We start from the raw sequence: 20,680 nt of genomic DNA on the forward strand, positions 1-20,680 counted from the left end.
TTGTTGTTGCTTGTTAAATTGCCCTTCTTGTCCAGCTTGCCCACTTTGTCTGTGACCAATGCTTGGGTGTGCTTTCCACCCTTGATTGAAATTCCCCTAACGGTATGAAAATTGATTGGCCATGAAGTTAACATCCTCTAAAGCATCTGCTGGAAAAGCGCATTGACCATTGATATGGTCACCCCCACATAATTCACACAACTGTGGTTGAACCTGTGCAACAGTCTTTAACTCTTTTGGCAATTGTGCAAGCGTTTTTGTGAGAGTCTCCAATTGTTGAGTTAGTATCTTGTTCTGTGCTAACAAGGCATCATTGGTTTGTAACTGTAGAACTCCTTTTTGTTGAATAGGAGCTCCTCTTTCACTGTTTAGTTCATTATCACTTGTAGCCATATTTTCAATGATTTCTGTAGCTTCCTCTAGAGTTTTCCATTTGATATTTCCTCCTGCTGAGGCGTCAAGCATCATCTTGGTTTGTGAACCAAGACCTCCAAGGAAGATTAGGACTACTTCTACTTCGTCAAATCCATGCGTGGGAGTCTTTCTTAATAGGCTTTTGTACCTATCCCATGCTTGACCTAGTGATTCCTCCATGCCTTGCCTGAAAGATGATATCTCTTGCTTCCCTTTGTTTACCTTGGTAGAATTGAGTGCCCATATAGTTGTTAAATTCTTGACCGAATTGCATCCTGTAGGCATTAGGCACAAAACCCTAAAAATAATTGTTAGCACAAAAAGATAGAGAAGATATAAAATCAGAGACAAAAATAAAAAACAGAAAAATAAAAACAGAAAACAGAAAAAAAATAAAAACAAAAAATAAAATAAAATAAAATAAATAAAATAAAATAAAATAAAATAAAATAAAATAAAATAAAATAAAATAAAATAAAATAAAATAAAATAAAATAAAATAAAATAAAATAAAATAAAATAAAATAAACTAAAATAAAATAAAATAAAATAAAATAAAAACAGAAAAAATAAAAAACAGAAATTCAAATTTCAAAATTCAAAAACAAGTCAAAGATAATCAATAATCATACAAATAAACTAGTTAAATCACGAGTCCCCGGCAACGGTGCCAAAAACTTGATGACAAATTTATGAACACCGAAAAACAGCGCCACAAACTTGTTTAACAATCGGCAAGTGTGACTGAATCGTATCAAGTAATAAAACTAGGTAAGACCAAGTATCGTTTTCCCAAAGGACTCACGACCTAGTTAGCTATATGATTTGTTGATTATTTAAGACTTGTGAACAAATTCTTCAGGTTTCAAATGCAAAAGACAATAAATAAACATGTATGCATTAGTTTTGATCAATGAAAAAGAGGAATACAAACACTTTAATGAATTAGATGGATGAGTATGTTGTTAGGGTTATCAATTTCATCTTATCCACTCTCATATACTTTTAGGAATTCATCATTCTTTTCATCAATTGCTAATGCCACTCTCTAAATCACCTTGCAAGAAGGCCTATCCTTAATTACGAGTTCATACAATTCTTAGCATCCCTAATAATTAATTCTGAAGTGTAGAAGCTTAATGGCAACCAACCCTCACATTCCTATGTCTAGGCAATATGCTATTGGGAGAAATTCCCCGAATCTAGATTTCCCCGTACGTTCCCATATCGACAAAATCAATAATCATGACAATGAATGAGTTAAACAAAGCAAGCTTTAAGCAAAGAGGAAAAACCCTAACTAATGATGAAAGAAAGCATAAGTCTTAAAATAAGATGTTAAAACAAATTCCATATATGAGAGTTTCACAAGACTACATTGATTCCCCAACAACAATACAAGGTTTAGTTCACCATATTCATGGTGAAACTAGATGAACAATAATGAAAGAATGAAAGAGATAGAAAAACCCTAGAAAGAGAAGAGGAGAGCTGTCACCATCTCCCAATCTACCCCGAAGGGGTGAAAAGTGTGTTCTGCTTCCTCCCAGCCAAAGATACAAACCCTAGGAACACCTAAAGCTTATATATTATTCGTAATATTCAGAAAATTAGGCCCAAACCCAAAATAGTGTCGCTCAGCGGTAAACTACCGCTCAGTGGTAAGTGCATGAAGTTGATTCTTCCCCTCAGCGGAGCCAACGTAGGTTTCTAAGTGCCGCTCAGCGGTAAACTGCCGTTGAGTGGTAATTGCGACTTCTCCTTTTGCACTTGTTTATGTCTTTTCTGATTCCATATCTATCCTTCTTCACTTCTTTCACCAAATTCACCTTAAAACCTGCATAAAACACTGAAATCAAGCATAAACCTGTCCAGCTCTCTTATTTCCAAAAATATGAACAAAAACATGATTCCAAGCTAGTTTCTAAGTGTTAAAGGTTGCGTTTAGTATCAATTTTAAGCATGAAAATAACAGTTTTTCAACTGTTATCAGTATCCTAGAAGACTCTCGGCACTAAACAGTTGTGTGATGACTTGATTAATTAAGACTTAAATAAAATGAGATCATTGGTTTAAGATGCAAACACAGAAAATTAAATATGAATGCAGTTTGATCAATAGCAGAAGAGAACAATGATAAACGAATGTTGTTTAATATGAGATGAGTATGTTGTTGGGGTTAGATTTCACCAAGTTCCCTCTCATGTATGTAAGAATTCTTCTTTATGCATTAATGTTAATGTCACTCACTAAATCACCTAAACTCGATCCCTCGGCGAATAAGCCTATCCTTAGCCATCGGTTCATGCAATTCCTAGCATTCTTAGTGGTTAAATGTGAAGATCAAGAGCTTAAGACGACTAAGACTCATACCCTCATCCCTGAGAAATATTACTCTTGGGAGAATTCAACAAGAACCTGAATTGTAAGGAACCTCCCGGCACTCATGCAATTCATAAATCATGCGATGAATGAGTTAAACAAAGCATGTAATAAGCACAAATGAATTACTCTTAGAATTAATGAAAAAGCATATGGAATTAAGAATCAATTCAAATACATAAGAGTTCACAAGGTTACATCATCCCCCAACAACAAATAGAGTTTATTTCCCCATGGACATGGAGAAACTAGATGAATAATGGAAAAGCATGAGATAGCAAAACCCTACAAGTAGAGGAAGGACGCTTTCGCATCCAAATCCGCCTTCAGAGAATGGAAGAGTGTGCTGTTGTGCTGCTCTAGCCGGAGATACCAAACCTAGGACGCCTAGGTCCCTTAAATAGAACAGAAGCAGAACAGAAACAAAGCCCAAGCCTGGGAGAATGGCACTCAAGCGGCCGGGCGGTGAGCGGTACTTCCTGTGCTTAAGTCTTCTAGAGGACGCCGAGGCTTCATGTTGTTGGCACTCAAGCGCCCAAAAAGGGACTCCCGGGCGGCAAGCGGTACTTCCTGCGTTTAAGCCTTCCAGAGGATGCCCAGGCTTCGTGCTGTTGGCGTTCAAGCGCCCCAAAAGGGGCGCCCGAGCGGCGAGCGGTGGTTTGTTGCACTCAAGCCTCCAAAAAGGGCGCCTAAGCCTCGAGCTTCCTTCCTTCTAGTGGTTTTTCTAGACCTTTCTGAGCTCTATCTCCTTGGCTCTTTATCCGTGCTTTCCATATTAACTCATTTTCTATCAAAACAAAGGGAATTAGTCATAAAATCATCACATTCAACCTCAACTCTCTTATTCACACAACTTAACAGAAAAACATGATTCCAAGCAAGTTTCTATGCAGAAAAGGGTGCATTTAGTATCAAAATTATATCACAGATAACGGTATATTCAACCGTTATCACAACCCCAAACTTAGAACTTTGCTTGTCTTCAAGCAAAACAGATTGTAACTCAGCTTTTAAGAACAATCAGTACAATGACTCAACCTTTTTCAAAAAGTTGTTCTACCATACAAGAAATCACTTTGATCAACTCAGCATACAGATGTCAGTTAAGATGTACAAATGCCTTAATCAATTAAAATTAGTGTGATACTCATGTACTTCAACAAATGCTATCTTTAAGGATGATCAATCAACCAAGCAGAGATGCAATCAGAAATTCAAGGAACTACTCCTCACCAAGAAAAGTGTTTCAGTCAAGCACTCAAAATTGTATCACTGAAGCACTCAAAAGTGTATAGTGAGGTGTTGGTGTCTTTTTCACTCTACTATCACAATGTTACACAAATTAACTTTGCCTTTCATTTATCCATAATCAAACATACTCACAAACAAGTTGTCATCACAAGGGCTTTTCATGGCTTGTAACTTGGCTGGGCTAAGAAGGAAATTGGTTTTTCTGGTCAACAAAATCCTTGAGTTAAGAGAGATATTTATGATTTCATCATTCAAGCACAAACTCTCTTTCTTTTTCCCAGCTTTCCCTTGCATTGAGCTTTTCTTTTCTTTTTTCTTTTTCTTTTTCTTTTCGAGGCTTAACTCAATGCTTTTTTTCTTTTCAATTTTCCCAGTAACCCCAAACTTGAACCTTTATCAATACCTCACAAATATTCTCAACTTAACTCAAGGTAAAGATTTTCACAAAGGGTTTTCAACACATGCATAAGGCTTAAGGTTCAAGGGGTAGAACAAACTGTTTTCTTTTCAGTGGATAAATTTATGTGAAGGCTAAAAGGATAAGGGATAACAAAAGATGGCCTTGATCATATGAAACCTGCAAGCAAGTAATTCAATCACAGAAAATTTGGGCAAAATCAATCATGCTTCCAAAGCAATAACAATTATTTACAAAAATTCTGCAGCCCAAATCTCACACAGGTAAACTCACAAGTCCTAGAATTCAGAAAAACACCTTGCTCAGTATCTCAATCACATTTTATCTCAAGCACCTATTTTATACATTGTGAGTCATTACCTATATATTAGCAAATCATGCAATCTCAACATCAATCAACACACTAGAGCATCACAAAGCAATACTTATCACAAAACACAACAGTTGGACCAAAGCAGTGTAATTTATCCAAGCACAATATAATAACAAAACAAATAATTCAAAAGAAAGGTTTAGAAAGATGGGTTGCCTCCTAGTAAGCGCTTCTTTAACGTCACTAGCTTGACACCATAAAATCAATGTGGATCAACCAACTCCATAACAGTGGAAAGGCATTGCACCTCACCACCCAAATAATGCTTGAGACGTTGTCCATTGACCATCCAACTTCTTTGTGGGTCTGTAGAGGATGGATCTGTCAACTCAACTGCTCCATGTGGAAGGACATTCTTGACCATAAACGGACCAGACCACTTGGACTTCAACTTTCCAGGGAAATGTTTTGGTCGGGAATTGAATAGCAACACTTGTTGTCCTAGATTAAAGACCTTTTTTATAAGTTTCTTGTCATGATAAAATTTCACCTTCTCTTTGTAATTCTTAGAAGAATCATAGGCATGTAGCCGCATTTCCTCAAGTTCAATAATTTGCCTTCTTCTCTTTTCTGCAATGTCACTAGGATCATAATTCAAGAATTTTAAGGCCCACAAAGCTCGATGTTTCATCTCCACCGGAAGGTGACATGCCTTTCCATAGACCATTTGGAAAGGAGATAATCCAATAGTTGTCTTCATTGCAGTTCGATATTCTCAAAGAACATCATTTAACTTCTGAGACCAATCCTTTCTTGATAAAGAAACTGTCTTTTCTAGAATCCTCTTTATTTCCCTATTAGAAACCTCAGCTTGCCCATTTGTTTGTGGATGGTAAGTTGTAGCTACCTTGTGTCTCACACCATAATGCTTGAGTACCTTTGTAAGCTAAAAATTGAAAAAATGAGATCCTCCATCACTTATGAGTACTCTAGGTGTTCCAAAACGGGAGAAAATTTGCCTTTTCAGAAAATTAATCATAGTGCTAGAATCATTCTTAGGACAAGCTAGGGCTTCAACCCATTTACTCACATAATCCACTGCCACCATTATGTATTCATTATTAAAATATGGTGGAAAAGGTCTAACAAAGTCTATGCCCCACCAATCAAAAACTTCAACCTCTAGGATCTTTGTAGTGGCTTTTCATGACGTCTAGAAACAGTACCCGTCCTTTGACACTTGTCAATGTTCTTGGCATGATTATGAGCATCTTTAAACACGGTAGGCCAATAAAATCCTGACTGTAACACTTTTGCAGCTGTTCTCTCTCCACTAAAATGTCCCCCATAAGGTGAGTCATGACAGTGCCATAAAATTCCTTCCACTTCTTCCTTAGTCACACAACGCCTCAGAAGGTTGTCTGCTCCAATTTTGAACAAGTAAGGATCATCCCAAATGAACTGTTTGGCATCATGCAAGAATTTTTTTCTTTGTTGCCAATTGAGATCTACTGGGCTTACTCCTACAACTTTGAAATTAGCCATATTAGCAAACCACGACCTTTGTTGGATGTACATGAGTGTTTCGTCTGAGAAAGATTCCCAAATTTATGCTTCCTTACTTGTGACTTCACTGTAAACCAACCAGGATAAATGATCAGCAATTACATTTTCACTTCCCTTCTTGTTGCAGATTTCCATATCAAACTCTGGTAACAAAAGCACCCATCTAATCAATCGCGGCTTGGAATCCGGCTTGGTTAGCAAGTACTTTATAGCTACATGGTTAGTGTAGATAATCACTTTAGACCCAATGAGATAAGGTCTAAATTTCTCCAAGGCATACACAATAGCAAGCAATTCTTTCTCTGTAGTGGCATAATTCAACTGGGCTTCATTCAAAGCCTTGCTTGCATAATAAATAGTGTGAAATACCTTTTCTATTCTTTGGCCAAGAACAGCATATATGGCATAATTACTGGCATCACACATCAGCTCAAAATCTTGGTTCCAATCAAGAGCTACAATAACTAGGGAAGAAATCAATTTTTTCTTCAAAACATCAAACGCCTTAAGGCACTCTTCATCTAGCACAAATGGGGCATCCTTAACAAGGAGGTTGCTTAAGGGTTTGGCAATCTTTGAAAAATATTTGATGAATCTCTGTAAAAACCAGCATGCCCCAAAAAAGCTTCTGATTCCCTTCACATTGGTTGGTGGTGGAAGTTTTTCAATAACCTTCACTTTGGCTCTGTCAACTTCAATTCCCCTGGAAGAAATTTTATGACCCAAGACAATGCCTTCCTTTACCATAAAGTGACATTTTTCCCAATTAAGAACAAGATTGGATTGGGTGGATCTTTTAAGTACAACATCCAGGTTAGACAAACACTCATGAAAAGAACTGCCAAACACTGAAAAATCATCCATAAAGACTTCAATGCATTTTTCTACCAAATCTGCAAAGATTACTTGCATACATCTCTGAAAAGTGGCTGGAGCATTACATAACCCAAACAACATTTTTCTGTATGCAAAGACTCCAAATGGGTAAGTGAAAGCCACTTTTCTTGGTCTTTTGGATCCACCGCAATTTGATTATATCCAGAATATCCATCCAGAAAATAATAGAAAGCCTGGCCTGCCAATCTCTCCACCATCTGATCCATGAAAGGAAGGGGAAAGTGATCCTTCCTAGTGGCATTGTTCAACTTTCTATAGTCAATACACATCCTCCATCCAGTAACAGTCCTTATGGGTATGAGCTCATTTTTTTCATTATAAATAACTGTCATCCCATCTTTCTTTGCTACCACCTGTACTAGGCTTACCCATGCACTGTCAAAAATAGGGTAAATAATGTCAGCTTCAAGTAACTATAGCACTTCCTTTCTCACCTCTTCCTTCATCACTGGATTCAACCTTCTCTGTGGTTGAGCAATGATAACGGTTTAAAATATCGTTATCTGTGATGTAATTTTGATACTAAATACACCCTTTTTGACTTAGAAACTTGCTTGGACTCATCCTTTTTCATTAAGTTGTGTGAATAAGAGAGTTGAGGTTGAATTTGATGATTTTATGACTAATTCCCTTTGTTTTGATAGAAAATGCGTTAATACAGGAAGCAGAGATGAAGTGCTAAGGATATAGAGCTTAGAAAGGCCCAGAAAAGCACCAGAAGAGGGAACCGCACGAAGCTTGGGCGACCTGTAGGAGGCTTGGGCGTGGAAAAATTGGCGCCCGCCGCCCAGGCGGGCTAGGTCAAGCCTTACGCAAATCGACATCCACCGCCCAGGCGGTCAAATGGGCCGCCCGAGCGGCGTGCGTTGTTGATCCGGCCCAGTTTTTGCTCTGTTTCGACTCTTTTTGATCAGGCGCTGTTTCTACTCTTTTCCAAATTTATTTAAAAGACCCAGGCGCTCTAGGTTTGGTATCTCTGGCTGGAGCAACACAACAGCACACTCTTTTACTCTCTAAAGGCGGATCTAGAGGAGGAAGCTTCCTCTTCTACTCTTAGGGTTTTCTATCTCATGCTTTTCCATTGTACATCTAGTTTCTCCATGTCTATGGGGAACTAAACTCTATTTTTTGTTGGGGAATGATGTAACCTTGTGAACTCTCGTGTATTTGAATTGATTCTTAATCATATATGCTTTATTCATTAATTGTTAGAGAATTCATTTGTTTTAATGCTTGCTCTATTTAAATCATTTAGTTGCATGATTTATGAATTGCAGGAGTGCCGGGGGGTTCCTTACAATTCAAGTTCTTGTTGAATTCTCCCAAGGGTAATATTTCTCAAGGATGAGGGTACGAGTACTTGGTCGTCTTAAGCTCTTGATCTTCAGACTTAAGTTTCTAAGAACGCTAGGAATTGCACGAACTAGGAATTAAGGCAGGCTTATTGCGCCAAGGGATTGGGTTCTAAGTACTTTAGTGAGTGACGTTAACATTAATGCATAAAGAGGAATTCTTATATACATGAGATGGAACTTGGTGAAATCTAACCCCAACAACATATTCATCTCATATTAAACAACATACGTTCATCTGTGTGTTACTCTACTATTGATCAATTTGCATTCATATTTGATTTTATGTTTTTGCATCTCAAACCAATGTTCTCGTTTATTTTAAGTCTTAATTAATTAATATATCACACGATTGTTTAGTGTCGAGAGTCCTCTAGGATACGATACTTGGTCTTACCATTTTATATTACTTATGCGATTTGGTACACTTGCCAATCCATCAACAAGTTTTTGGCGTCGTTGCTGGAGACTCACGGTTTAAACTATTCTATTTGTGTGATTCTTAATTAATTTTGGCTTTATTTTATTTTACTTTATTTTATTTGATTTGATTTGATTTTGTTTTATTTTATTTTCGTATCTTTTATTTTTAATTTTATTTTATTTTTGCTAACAATATTTTTTTAGAATTTTTAGCTTGCAGGATGCAATTCGGACAAGTTGTCGGTCAACAACAATGGCAGCAACAACCTTCTCTATCATAAATATGGGCTAAGATGGATGATACCCTTCAACAGTTACTACAGGTATCTGATTCAAGAGGATAGAGCAGCAGCTTTGTCACATGATTTAGAAGTTGGATGATCTGGGGATTAACCTGAAAGCCAACTCCAGAGAAGAATGCAACGCTATTGTTACTAGAAGTGGCAAAGTTTTAGATGAGAGGTTGAGTGAAAAGAAAAAAAAAGAGAGTGAAAAAAAAGAAAAAGAAAGGTTGAGTGAAAAAGAAGAGAGAGAAGAAAAAGAAAAAGAGACAGAAGAAAAAGAAAAAGAGACAGAAGAAAAAAAATGAGAGAGGAAGAAGACGAGAGAAAGAAAAAAGAATCTTATGAAAAGCCCCTTCCTTATCCAAAGAATTATTCCAAAAAGGAAAAGAAAAACAGTTTGAGCGTTTCATGAAAATCTTCAAGAAATTGGAGATTAATATACACTTCTCTGAAGCTCTGCAACAAATGACTTCATATGTTAAATTTTTGGAGGAGCTCCTCACAAAGAAAAGGAAGTACATTGACGAAGAAACTATTGAAGTTCAAGGAATCTCTAGTGTTATCATACAAAAGCTCCTACCCCCCAAGTATAAAGATCTAGGAAGTTTCACCATTCCCTACACTATAGGGAATATCTCTATTGGAAAAGCACTTATTGATCTGGGAGCCAGTATTAATCTCATGTCGCTATCCATGTTTGAAAAGATTGAGGGGTTGGAACTCAAGCGTACTCGGATGACTCTTCCACTTGTAGACAAATCTCTGAAATATCCTTATGGGGTGGCTGAAGATGTGCTTATGAAAGTAGATAAATTTCTTTTTCCTGTGGACTTTGTCATCATGGAGTTGGAGGAGGATTTGAATGTACCTCTTATTCTTGGGAGACCTTTTATGAAGACAGCAAGAGTTTTGATTGATGTGGAAAACGGCAAACTAAAGGTGAGAGTGCAAGATGAAGAAGTAAATTTTGATGTCTTTAAAGCCATGTCTCACCCAAAAGATGATAAGGAATGTTTTCATCTTGAAGCACTTGATGAAATTTGTATGATCCAAGAAAACAACGCAAGTGATACTCTTTCTTTGGAGGAAATACTAGTTGACACTTGTGAAGAGCTGAATGAAAAAGAAGAGGAATTAATTTATGAGTTCTTCATTGATTTGGAAGAATTAAAAAAGGATCCTTTCCAAAATACAGAAGAAAAAGCCAAGGAAAGCAAAAAGGAGTTGAAGATGTTACCACCACACCTGAAATATGTGTTTCTAGAAGAAGGTGGGAACAAACTAGTCATCATTAACAACTCTCTGTCTCCCAAAGAAGAAGAAAAGTTGGTAGAAATACTCAAAGCCAACAAAAGAGCAATTGGATGGTCAATCTCATATCTCAAAGGTGTAAGTCCAACATATTGCATGCACAGGATATTCATGGAAGATGATTACAAACCAGTTGCCCAACCATAGAGGAGGCTCAATCCAGTGATGAAGGAGGAGGTGAGAAAAGAAGTGCTAAAGTTACTTGAAGCTGGCATTATTTATCCTATTTTTGATAATGCATGGGTAAGCCCAGTACAGGTGGTACCAAAAAAAGGTGGGATGACAGTTATTTATAATGAAAAAAATGAGCTCATACCCACAAGGACTGTTACAGGCTGGAGGATGTGTATTGACTACATGAAGTTGAACAATGCTACTAGAAAGGATCTCTTTCCCCTTCCTTTTATGGATCAGATGCTAGAGAGGTTATCAGGTCAGGCTTTTTATTGCTTTATGGATGGATATTCAGGTTACAATCAAATTGTGGTGGATCCAAAAGACCAAGAGAAGACAACTTTCACATGCCCATTTGGAGTGTTTTCTTATAGAAAAATGCCTTTTGGGTTATGTAATGCTCCAACAACTTTTCAGAGATGCATGCAAGCTATTTTCGCAGATTTAATAGAAAAGTGCATTGAGGTCTTCATGGATGATTTTTCAGTATTTGGCAGTTCCTTTCATGAGTGTTTGTCTAACCTTGATGTTGTACTTAAAAGATGCATCCAATCCAACCTTGTTCTAAATTGGGAAAAATGTCACTTTATGGTCACAGAAGGTATTGTTTTGGGGTATAAAATTTTTTCCAGGGGAATTGAGGTTGACAGAGCCAAAGTGGAAGTCATTGAAAAACTTCTGCCACAAACCAATGTGAAGGGGATTAGAAGTTTTCTAGGCCATGCTGGTTTTTACAGAAGATTTATCTAAGATTTTTCAAAAACTGCCAAACCACTGAGCAACCTCCTTGTCAAGGACGCACCCTTTGTGATGACTGACGAATGTCTTCAGGCATTTGATATTTTGAAAAAAAATTGATTTCTTCCCTAGTAATTGTAGCTCCTGATTGGAACCAAGATTTTGAGCTTATGTGTGATGCCAGCAATTATGCTATAGGAGCTGTCCTTGGCCAGAAAAGAGAAAAGGTATTTCATACTATTTATTATGCAAGCAAAGTTTTGAATGAAACCCAGTTGAATTATGCCACCACAGAAAAAGAATTTATTGCTATTGTATATGCCTTGGAGAAATTTATACCATACCTCATTAGGTCTAAATTGATTATCTAGTAAGATCATGCAGTTATGAAGTATTTGCTAACCAAGCCAGATTCCAAGCCGCGATTGATGAGATTGGTGCTTTTGTTACAAGAATTTGATGCGGAAATCCGTGACAAGAAAGGAAGTGAGAATTTAATTGTTGATCACTTATCCCGGTTAGTTAAAAGTGAAGTTACAAGCAAGGAAGCAGAAATTTGGGAATCTTTCTCGGATGAAACACTCATGTATATACAACAAAGGTCGTGGTTTGCTGATATGGCTAATTTCAAAGCTACAGGAGTAATCCTAGATGATCTCAATTGGCAACAAAGAAAGAAATTTTTACATGATGCCAAACAGTTTATTTGGGATGATCCTTACTTGTTTAAAATTGGGGCAGATAACCTTCTAAGGCGTTGTGTGACTAAGGAAGAGGTGGAAGGAATTTTGTGGCACTGTCATGACTAACCTTGTGGAGGTCTTGGAGAGAAAACAGATGCAAAAGTACTCCAGTCAGGATTTTATTGGCCTACTTTGTTTAAAGATGCTCATAATCATGCTAGAAACTGTGATAAGTGTCAAAGGACAAGTACTATTTCTAAACGACATGGGATGCCACTACAAAGCATATTGGAAGTTGAAGTTTTTTTTTGTTGGGGCATTGATTTTGTTGGGCCTTTTCCACCTCTTTCAATAATGAGTATATCCTGGTGGTTGTGGATTATGTGAGCAAATGGGTTGAAGCCCTAGCCTGTCCCAAGAATGATTTCAAAACTGTCATCAGATTTCTGAAAATGCAAATTTTCTCCCGGTTTGGAACACCTAGAATACTCATTAGTGATGAATGATCTCATTTTTGCAATTTTCAGCTGGCAAGGGTACTAAAGCATTATGGTGTGAGACACAAGGTAGCGACACCGTATCACCTACAGACAAACGGGCAAGCTGAGGTTTCTAACAGAGAGATAAAAAGAATTTTAGAAAAGACAGTGGCCACGTCAAGAAAAGATTGGTCTCAAAAGTTGGATGATGCCCTCTAGGCATACAGAACTGCAATGAAGACAGCTAACGGATGTCGCTGTCGTTGAAGCTATCAAATTAATACTACTTTTCAAGGCAACTTCAGTATTGCCAAGTAGTATTCAAGAAGGTAGATAGGGCTAAAGTAACCCTGAGTCGTCTCCCAACGAACACGAAATTGCTTTTGAATATCTGACTCTTATGCTATGCAATGCTTATGAATAAAAATGATGTTTGGAGAATGTTTAAAGAACAAATAATAAACTTAAAAACAGTTATGATTAAATAGGCTAATTCCACTGCTTTTCCAAGATAGATTCATCATCGGTTATTCACGGATAATTGTTCAATTGATTATTGTTTAAGTTTCAAATTAATTAAAGTACATTCTTAATTAATTTGAGGGCGATCATGCATTTAACCAAAGTAAATTCTCAATCAAATGCAAAACCTTTCTAGATTATTCACAATAAATTCAACCAAAGTACATTCTCAATCAAATTCTATTGTGTTTAATCATGTCTATTCTTAAATCTCCTAACCAAGTTAAAAGTTAATCAATCAAAGTAAATTCTCAATTGATTATAGTTGAAATTATTACTACCAACCAAAGTACATTCTCAATTGATAGTAAAAACCATTTAATCATATGAAAGTTCCTAAATTAAATCAAAGTAGATTCTCAATTTAAACCTAGAAACCCTAAAACTCATATAATCAATATGCATGTAGATTCAAACATATTATGATGCAAAAATCTTTGCTTTTAACAAGATAGAGAGATGAAAGGCATAGAGAGAACAACTTAAATCAATAACCAAAGTAAACAATTGCATTAACTGAACGTAACCTCAGAATCCGTCATGAAATTACAGCAGAATAGCCCTAGATGCTTAGCTCTCCATGAATGGAGTTGAATACAAGATGAAAGAAAAGTGAGAGGAGTATGAGAGAATGAATGTATGAAGTGAAGTTCTCTGGGTCTCTTTAAATAGGGCTTGATTGGGCTTGGACTCTGAATAGTTTGTTGATAAGATATTTTCTGTTGATATATCATATCTTTCAAATATTCATTAGATTAAATCAGTTTTAAAGAATATTTGATAGATATTAACTTAATTATCTTATATCCTATATCTTCCAAATAACTAAAATATTTAGATAATGATAAAATTATTTGGAAGATATTTTCTGTTGATATTCCCAAATTAAATTCAACAACTGAATTTTATCTTTTAGATTTTCTGACTTTCCAAAATTGCACAAATGCCCTGAAATTTCTTCTATCTGCACTTTAGCCCGTTCTGAATTTTCCAAATAAAATCTGATTTTGGGCCTTGAATTGCCATTTGGACCAATAAAACTTATATTCTCAGCTGCACAAATAAACATTAGAACATCCAAGAATAATTTATGCGCTAAAACTCACTTTTTACATCTCTTTATTTCTCAAACCCAACAATTTCAATCATCACAAATTCACTTAAAATCAACCATTTAAGCACAATTGTCCCATCAAAAATTTGAATTTTAAAGCATAAATGTGGGCATAAATATGCACTCATCACACCCCCACACTTATCCTTTTGCACTCCTGGGCAAAATTGATTAATTCCAAGACTTTGTTCTGAGTCATTTTATTTCATATTTGCACTTGGATCAAAAGAAGGAGTAGCACTAGATATAGATCAATCATTTTAGGCATTACTTTGTCATGGACATGCAAATGGAATCACTTTATTCTTCACACATGAGTTAACCTTTTTGAATTCCCAAGAAAATCAAATATGAAAGACAACATGTATCTATTTCTCTCCAATTCTCTCAAGTGTTTTTGGCTTGTGTTTACACTCAAAATACCCATGTAAGTAGACACCCTTGATATTTAGCATGACTCTAACATTCACACACTTCAGTAAACATGCAATTATTGATCATGAGGGCTTTTTAAGGTTTTATTGAGGCCAAGGTAAAGGTAGGGAATTTTTCTGGAATTTCTGAGTTTTTGAAATTGACATAGAAAGAGTAATGATATTTGATTTCAAAAACAAATCTATTTCTTGCTCTTTTAAGGAAGATTTACTTTTCTTTCTTCTTCTTTTCCTTTTTTTTTTTTTTTTTAACTTCAATTTTTCATCTTCCTTTTTACCCTTTTTATTGTTTTGTGGGTGAGATGCTCACCCACACACTTATTCATCACTTACTTCTAACAGAATCCATTACTCCTTCTTCTTTCCTAAGGTAAGGAACATATGATTTTTCTTCTTTTTGTTTCATTTGACAATGACTGGGAACAAGAGAAAAAAAAAAAATAGGCTTAAGGCTCAAAGAGGGTTCCAATGGATTAATGTTAGGACAAGTTTATTTGGCCAGGTAGATAAAACAAGAAATGCCTCAATCATATCAAATCATGCATATTCTCCTTAGTTGCACAATACAGAATCAAGCTAACTATTAGAGTATCAACAAAACATGGGCAATTCACACAAGAAAAATAGGTATGGCACATGGTGGTCCATCCTTAACATTAAGTTCAAAACTCACATGGTTCAAATTTCTTTCACAAAAGATTTAATCGGGAAATTCTCAAGTCAACTCAATCAGCAAATCATAGAAGCAATCCACTCATATCAACATGACTCATTTTTTTTTTCTCTTGAATTCATGATCATTCCAGTTACTGATTCAAACTCTCAAATCCAATGCAAATATTTATTTAAAACAAACAAAATAGACAAACAAAATAGGGAACAAAATTAATTGTTTCCCCACACCCCCACACTTAAACTATGCATTGTCCTCAATGTATGCCTTATATATAAAATGCAAAGAAAAAGTATGGGGGAACTTACCTCCTTCATGGTGGAAGGAATGCTAGTAGGACTTCATTGGAAAAGTCATCCTGGATAGGAATGTTATCTTTTCCTTTTTCAATCCTACTAAGATGGTCAACTACTACATTATGTGACCCACCTCTGTCTTGAATAGGAGTCAACTTGTCCTTCTGGTTCTTGACCATTGTGATTCCATATTTCTTGGGAACCACATGTATAAGGTCCACCCAAGTGCTGTCAGAATTTGAATATTTAAGACCTGTTTGTAGCAACTTGGTGTCCTTTTTCTTTACAACCCCCATCAGTTGAGGATTTAGTCTTCCTTGAGGTTGTCTCACTGGTTTAGCATCCTTCTCCAAAACGGGTGGCTGTACCACAGATGGCAACATCTTACTGCCTAAGGTATTCTCGGCCACCTTAACATCACACTCGGACGCCACAAAGGTATCATCTATTAATACCGCGTCCTCAATATCACCTGCTTTACAGTTTCCTTTTTCGTCCAAAATTAGGGACGACATATTTGAAAAAGAAAAATTGTTTACAACATCACTTGATAAATCAATACAAAACAAAGAATGATCTTTAATCTGGTGCTTCCCAGCTTCCAACACGTTGAACCGCACCTTCTCGTCTCCTATCTCCATTGTCAGTGATCCTGCATGCACATCTATCTTGGTTCGTGCTGTCATCATGAAAGGTCTTCCCAAGATAATAGTTGTTGGACTGATTCCCTCATCATCCTTCATGTCCAAGATATAGAAATCTGCAGGAAAAATTAACTTGTCTACTCGGACAAGAACGTCCTCAAGCACACCTGCAGGGTTAACTGTGCTACGGTTGGCCAGTTGAATGACCACACCAGTAGTCTTAAGAGGTCCCAAAGATAGAGAAGTAAACACTGATAAAGGCATTACATTTATGGAAGCCCCTAAATCTAGCATGGCATTGTCAAACTTTGAATTTCCAATAACACATGGAACAAAAAACATACCTGGATCCTTGCATTTTCGCGGTATTTCAATATGCTTCTTAATCAAACTTGACACATTTCTTCCCAAATTCACAACCTCATTATCCCTAAAACGCCTTCTATTTGTGCAAATTTCTTTCAAAAACTTGGCATATTTAGGAATTTGCTTAACAGCATCTAGCAAAGGAATATTGATCTCCACCTTTTTGAAAATATTTAAAATCTCTTGGTCTAATTCCTCCATTTTTTTGTTTCTCGGCTTCAACCGATTTGGATATGGAGGAGGTGGAGAATAAGAAGAAGAAGTTTTAGAAGAAGAGTTAGAAGATACTAACCTGGATTTATCAGTGGTAGTCTCAGGTGATGGTTCACTCGGTCCTCCATTGTCATCAATTTGCGCTCCTTCTTTCTCCTTATCTTCATCCTCTTGGGCTCCTTCAGGGCTTTCTACTTGCTTACCCGTTCTCAAAGTAATAGCACTTACATTTTGCGGGTTGATCACTGTTTGTGCAGGCAGTTTGTTTGATTCCTTAGCCTCTAATTTTTCCACCCTCTGAGTCAACTCTACAATTGATTTCTTGATTTCTGAATTTTGCTCAAGTATTGTTTTCATGAAATCTTGTAGTGACATTTCAGGTTGAGGTTGCTGCCTTTGTTGAGGTGGAACATAAGGTTGTTTATTCTGTTGATACCTATTGGAGGATGAGTCATGATAATTCTGGTATGGTCTATTTCCTCCAATCATGTTTGCAGCAAAAGCTTGAGATGAGTTTTCCACAGTGGTTTCCACCAAGCTAGGACATTCATCAGTATAATGGTTAGTTGAAATGCAAATTCCACACTTCTTAGCAATTTGTGGAGTTGAGGTTTTAAACAAATTTGCAATCTCGTCAAGTTTGCTTTCTAGCTTATTTAATCTTTCATCTATCTTCTTCCCATCAACTGCACCATTTTCAATTTCATGCACTCCCTTCAGCAAAGTCACTGAATTTTCTCTTGTGCCATATTGTTGATTGTCTACTGCCTTTCGTTCTATTAGATCTATACCATCTTCTGGTGACCTGTCTAAGAAAGATCCTCCACTTGCAGCATCTGCCCATGACCTATCAGTAGGACTTAAGCCTTCATAAAAGCTTAGAATAAAATCTTCCATTTGGAGTTGAGGGCATGAAGAACATAATTTCTTGAATCTTTCCCAATATTCACTAAGATTCTCTCTATCTCTCTGTCTTATATCTTGAATTTCTCTGCGGATAGCTGATAATCTGGATGCAGGAAAATACTTCTCAAGAAAGAGTCTTTCAATAGTTTCCCAATTTGTAATCCGTGCAGAGAGATAATACCACCAATCTTGAGCTGCGCCTTGAAGAGTAAAAGGAAAAGCTCTCATTTTAAGGCTCTCTATTGTGATCCTGGGAGATCTAAAGTTTTCACACAACATGTGAAATTGTCTCAAGTGCTTGTGTGGATTCTCCCTTGATAACCCATTGAACTTTGGTAAGGCATTTAACAGGTCAGGTCTCAACTCCCACTCCTCATTAGGGTATTCAATGTTACTTCGGATAGCTGTATTGTGGGAGGTGGCTAACTGTCTGATGGTTCTTTGTGCCATATTGTTTGGGTTAGGATCAGGTAAAGGATTGGATGGTATGTTTGTGATTGGAGATAATGAAGGTGGAATGACTTCAGATGTAGGAAGTGTTCCCTCAGTAGAACACCCAAATTTCAATCTTCTCCGCAGCTTACGCAAATTCCTTTCGACTTCCGGGTTAATTTGATAAAATTCTCCCGGGTTAGCTCTGGTCATGCACTACGCAATCTGCTGGAAGTTGTTTCTCTGTTACTTCTCTTTTTTTTTTTTTTTTTTTTTTTACCTTTGTTCTTGCTTTATAGAAAGATTTCAAATAAGAGATAAGAGAGACTTGTTGGGTCCACTCCCAGGAAAGAGAGGTGCGTCACAATGGACAACTTAAGTACCAAGTCTTTCCTAGCCAGAGTGTATTCAAACTAGCCTCAAGTATTTCTCAAGAGAAATTCTTAATAAAAACAAGAACAAAGATTTTTGATAAAACAAGAATGACTAAAGGCTACAAAATAACTCAAATTAAATTAAATGTATGTGCGTAAAAAAAAATAAAAAAAAATAAAAAAAAAATAAAAATAAAGAAAAAATAAAAATAAAAATAAAAATAAAAATAAAAAATAAAAATAAAAATAAGAATTAAATATTCAAAATACTAACCGTATTCCCCGGCAACGGCGCCAAATTTGATAGGCTGTCGTTGAAGCTATCAAATTAATACTACTTTTCAAGGCAACTTCAGTATTGCCAAGTAGTATTCAAGAAGGTAGATAGGGCTAAAGTAACCCTGAGTCGTCTCCCAACGAACACGGAATTGCTTTTGAATATCTGACTCTTATGCTATGCAATGCTTATGAATAAAAATGATGTTTGGAGAATGTTTAAAGAACAAATAATAAACTTAAAAACAGTTATGATTAAATAGGCTAATTCCACTGCTTTTCCAAGATAGATTCATCATCGGTTATTCACGGATAATTGTTCAATTGATTATTGTTTAAGTTTCAAATTAATTAAAGTACATTCTTAATTAATTTGAGGGCGATCATGCATTTAACCAAAGTAAATTCTCAATCAAATGCAAAACCTTTCTAGATTATTCACAATAAATTCAACCAAAGTACATTCTCAATCAAATTCTATTGTGTTTAATCATGTCTATTCTTAAATCTCCTAACCAAGTTAAAAGTTAATCAATCAAAGTAAATTCTCAATTGATTATAGTTGAAATTATTACTACCAACCAAAGTACATTCTCAATTGATAGTAAAAACCATTTAATCATATGAAAGTTCCTAAATTAAATCAAAGTAGATTCTCAATTTAAACCTAGAAACCCTAAAACTCATATAATCAATATGCATGTAGATTCAAACATATTATGATGCAAAAATCTTTGCTTTTAACAAGATAGAGAGATGAAAGACATAGAGAGAACAACTTAAATCAATAACCAAAGTAAACAATTGCATTAACTGAACGTAACCTCAGAATCCGTCATGAAATTACAGCAGAATAGCCCTAGATGCTTAGCTCTCCATGAATGGAGTTGAATACAAGATGAAAGAAAAGTGAGAGGAGTATGAGAGAATGAATGTATGAAGTGAAGTTCTCTGGGTCTCTTTAAATAGGGCTTGATTGGGCTTGGACTCTGAATAGTTTGTTGATAAGATATTTTCTGTTGATATATCATATCTTTCAAATATTCATTAGATTAAATCAGTTTTAAAGAATATTTGATAGATATTAACTTAATTATCTTATATCCTATATCTTCCAAATAACTAAAATATTTAGATAATGATAAAATTATTTGGAAGATATTTTCTGTTGATATTCCCAAATTAAATTCAACAACTGAATTTTATCTTTTAGATTTTCTGACTTTCCAAAATTGCACAAATGCCCTGAAATTTCTTCTATCTGCACTTTAGCCCGTTCTGAATTTTCCAAATAAAATCTGATTTTGGGCCTTGAATTGCCATTTGGACCAATAAAACTTATATTCTCAGCTGCACAAATAAACATTAGAACATCCAAGAATAATTTATGCGCTAAAACTCACTTTTTACGTCTCTTTATTTCTCAAACCCAACAATTCCAATCATCACAAATTCACTTAAAATCAACCATTTAAGCACAATTATCCCATCAAAAATTTGAATTTTAAAGCATAAATGTGGGCATAAATATGCACTCATCAGAAAGGCATGCCACCTACCGGTGGAGATGGAACATCGGGTTCTGTGGGCTTTAAAATTCTTAAATTATGATCCTGGTGACACTACAGAAAAGAGAAAAAGGCAAATTATATAGCTTGAGGAGATCAGACTGCACACCTATGATTCTTCAAAGAATTACAAGGAAAAGGTAAAATTTTATCATGACAAGATATTGGTAAAGAAAG

At 35.9% G+C, this 20,680-nt stretch overlaps 2 protein-coding genes across 2 annotated transcripts; one reads left to right on the top strand and one right to left on the bottom strand.

The window, feature by feature from the left end:
• Positions 1-5,040: 5,040 nt before the first annotated feature.
• LOC148198480 (uncharacterized) lies at positions 5,041-5,538 on the bottom strand. The gene has a single exon (XM_088115819.1). It carries the CDS (start codon positions 5,536-5,538, stop codon positions 5,041-5,043), a length of 498 nt encoding a protein of 165 aa, XP_087971945.1.
• A 4,170-nt stretch (positions 5,539-9,708) lies between these two features.
• On the top strand, positions 9,709-10,758 carry LOC124848216 (uncharacterized). Its single transcript, XM_088115820.1, has 2 exons — positions 9,709-10,164; positions 10,240-10,758. Exons 1-2 carry the CDS (start codon positions 9,709-9,711, stop codon positions 10,756-10,758), a joined length of 975 nt encoding a protein of 324 aa, XP_087971946.1.
• Positions 10,759-20,680: the final 9,922 nt, after the last annotated feature.

Source organism: Vigna umbellata, chromosome 5 (assembly GCF_029865625.1).
Source record: "Vigna umbellata cultivar VRB3 chromosome 5, Vumbellata_1.0, whole genome shotgun sequence".
Taxonomy (NCBI): domain Eukaryota; kingdom Viridiplantae; phylum Streptophyta; class Magnoliopsida; order Fabales; family Fabaceae; genus Vigna; species Vigna umbellata.

Coding starts and splice junctions, on each gene's coding strand:
- LOC148198480 (XM_088115819.1), bottom strand. CDS start 5,538: ATGAAGACAACTATTGGATTATCTCCTTTCCAAATGGTCTATGGAAAG.
- LOC124848216 (XM_088115820.1), top strand. CDS start 9,709: ATGAAAATCTTCAAGAAATTGGAGATTAATATACACTTCTCTGAAGCT. Junction 10,165..10,239: donor AGTTGGAGGAGGATTTGAAT/GTACCTCTTATT, acceptor GGCAAACTAAAG/GTGAGAGTGCAAGATGAAGA.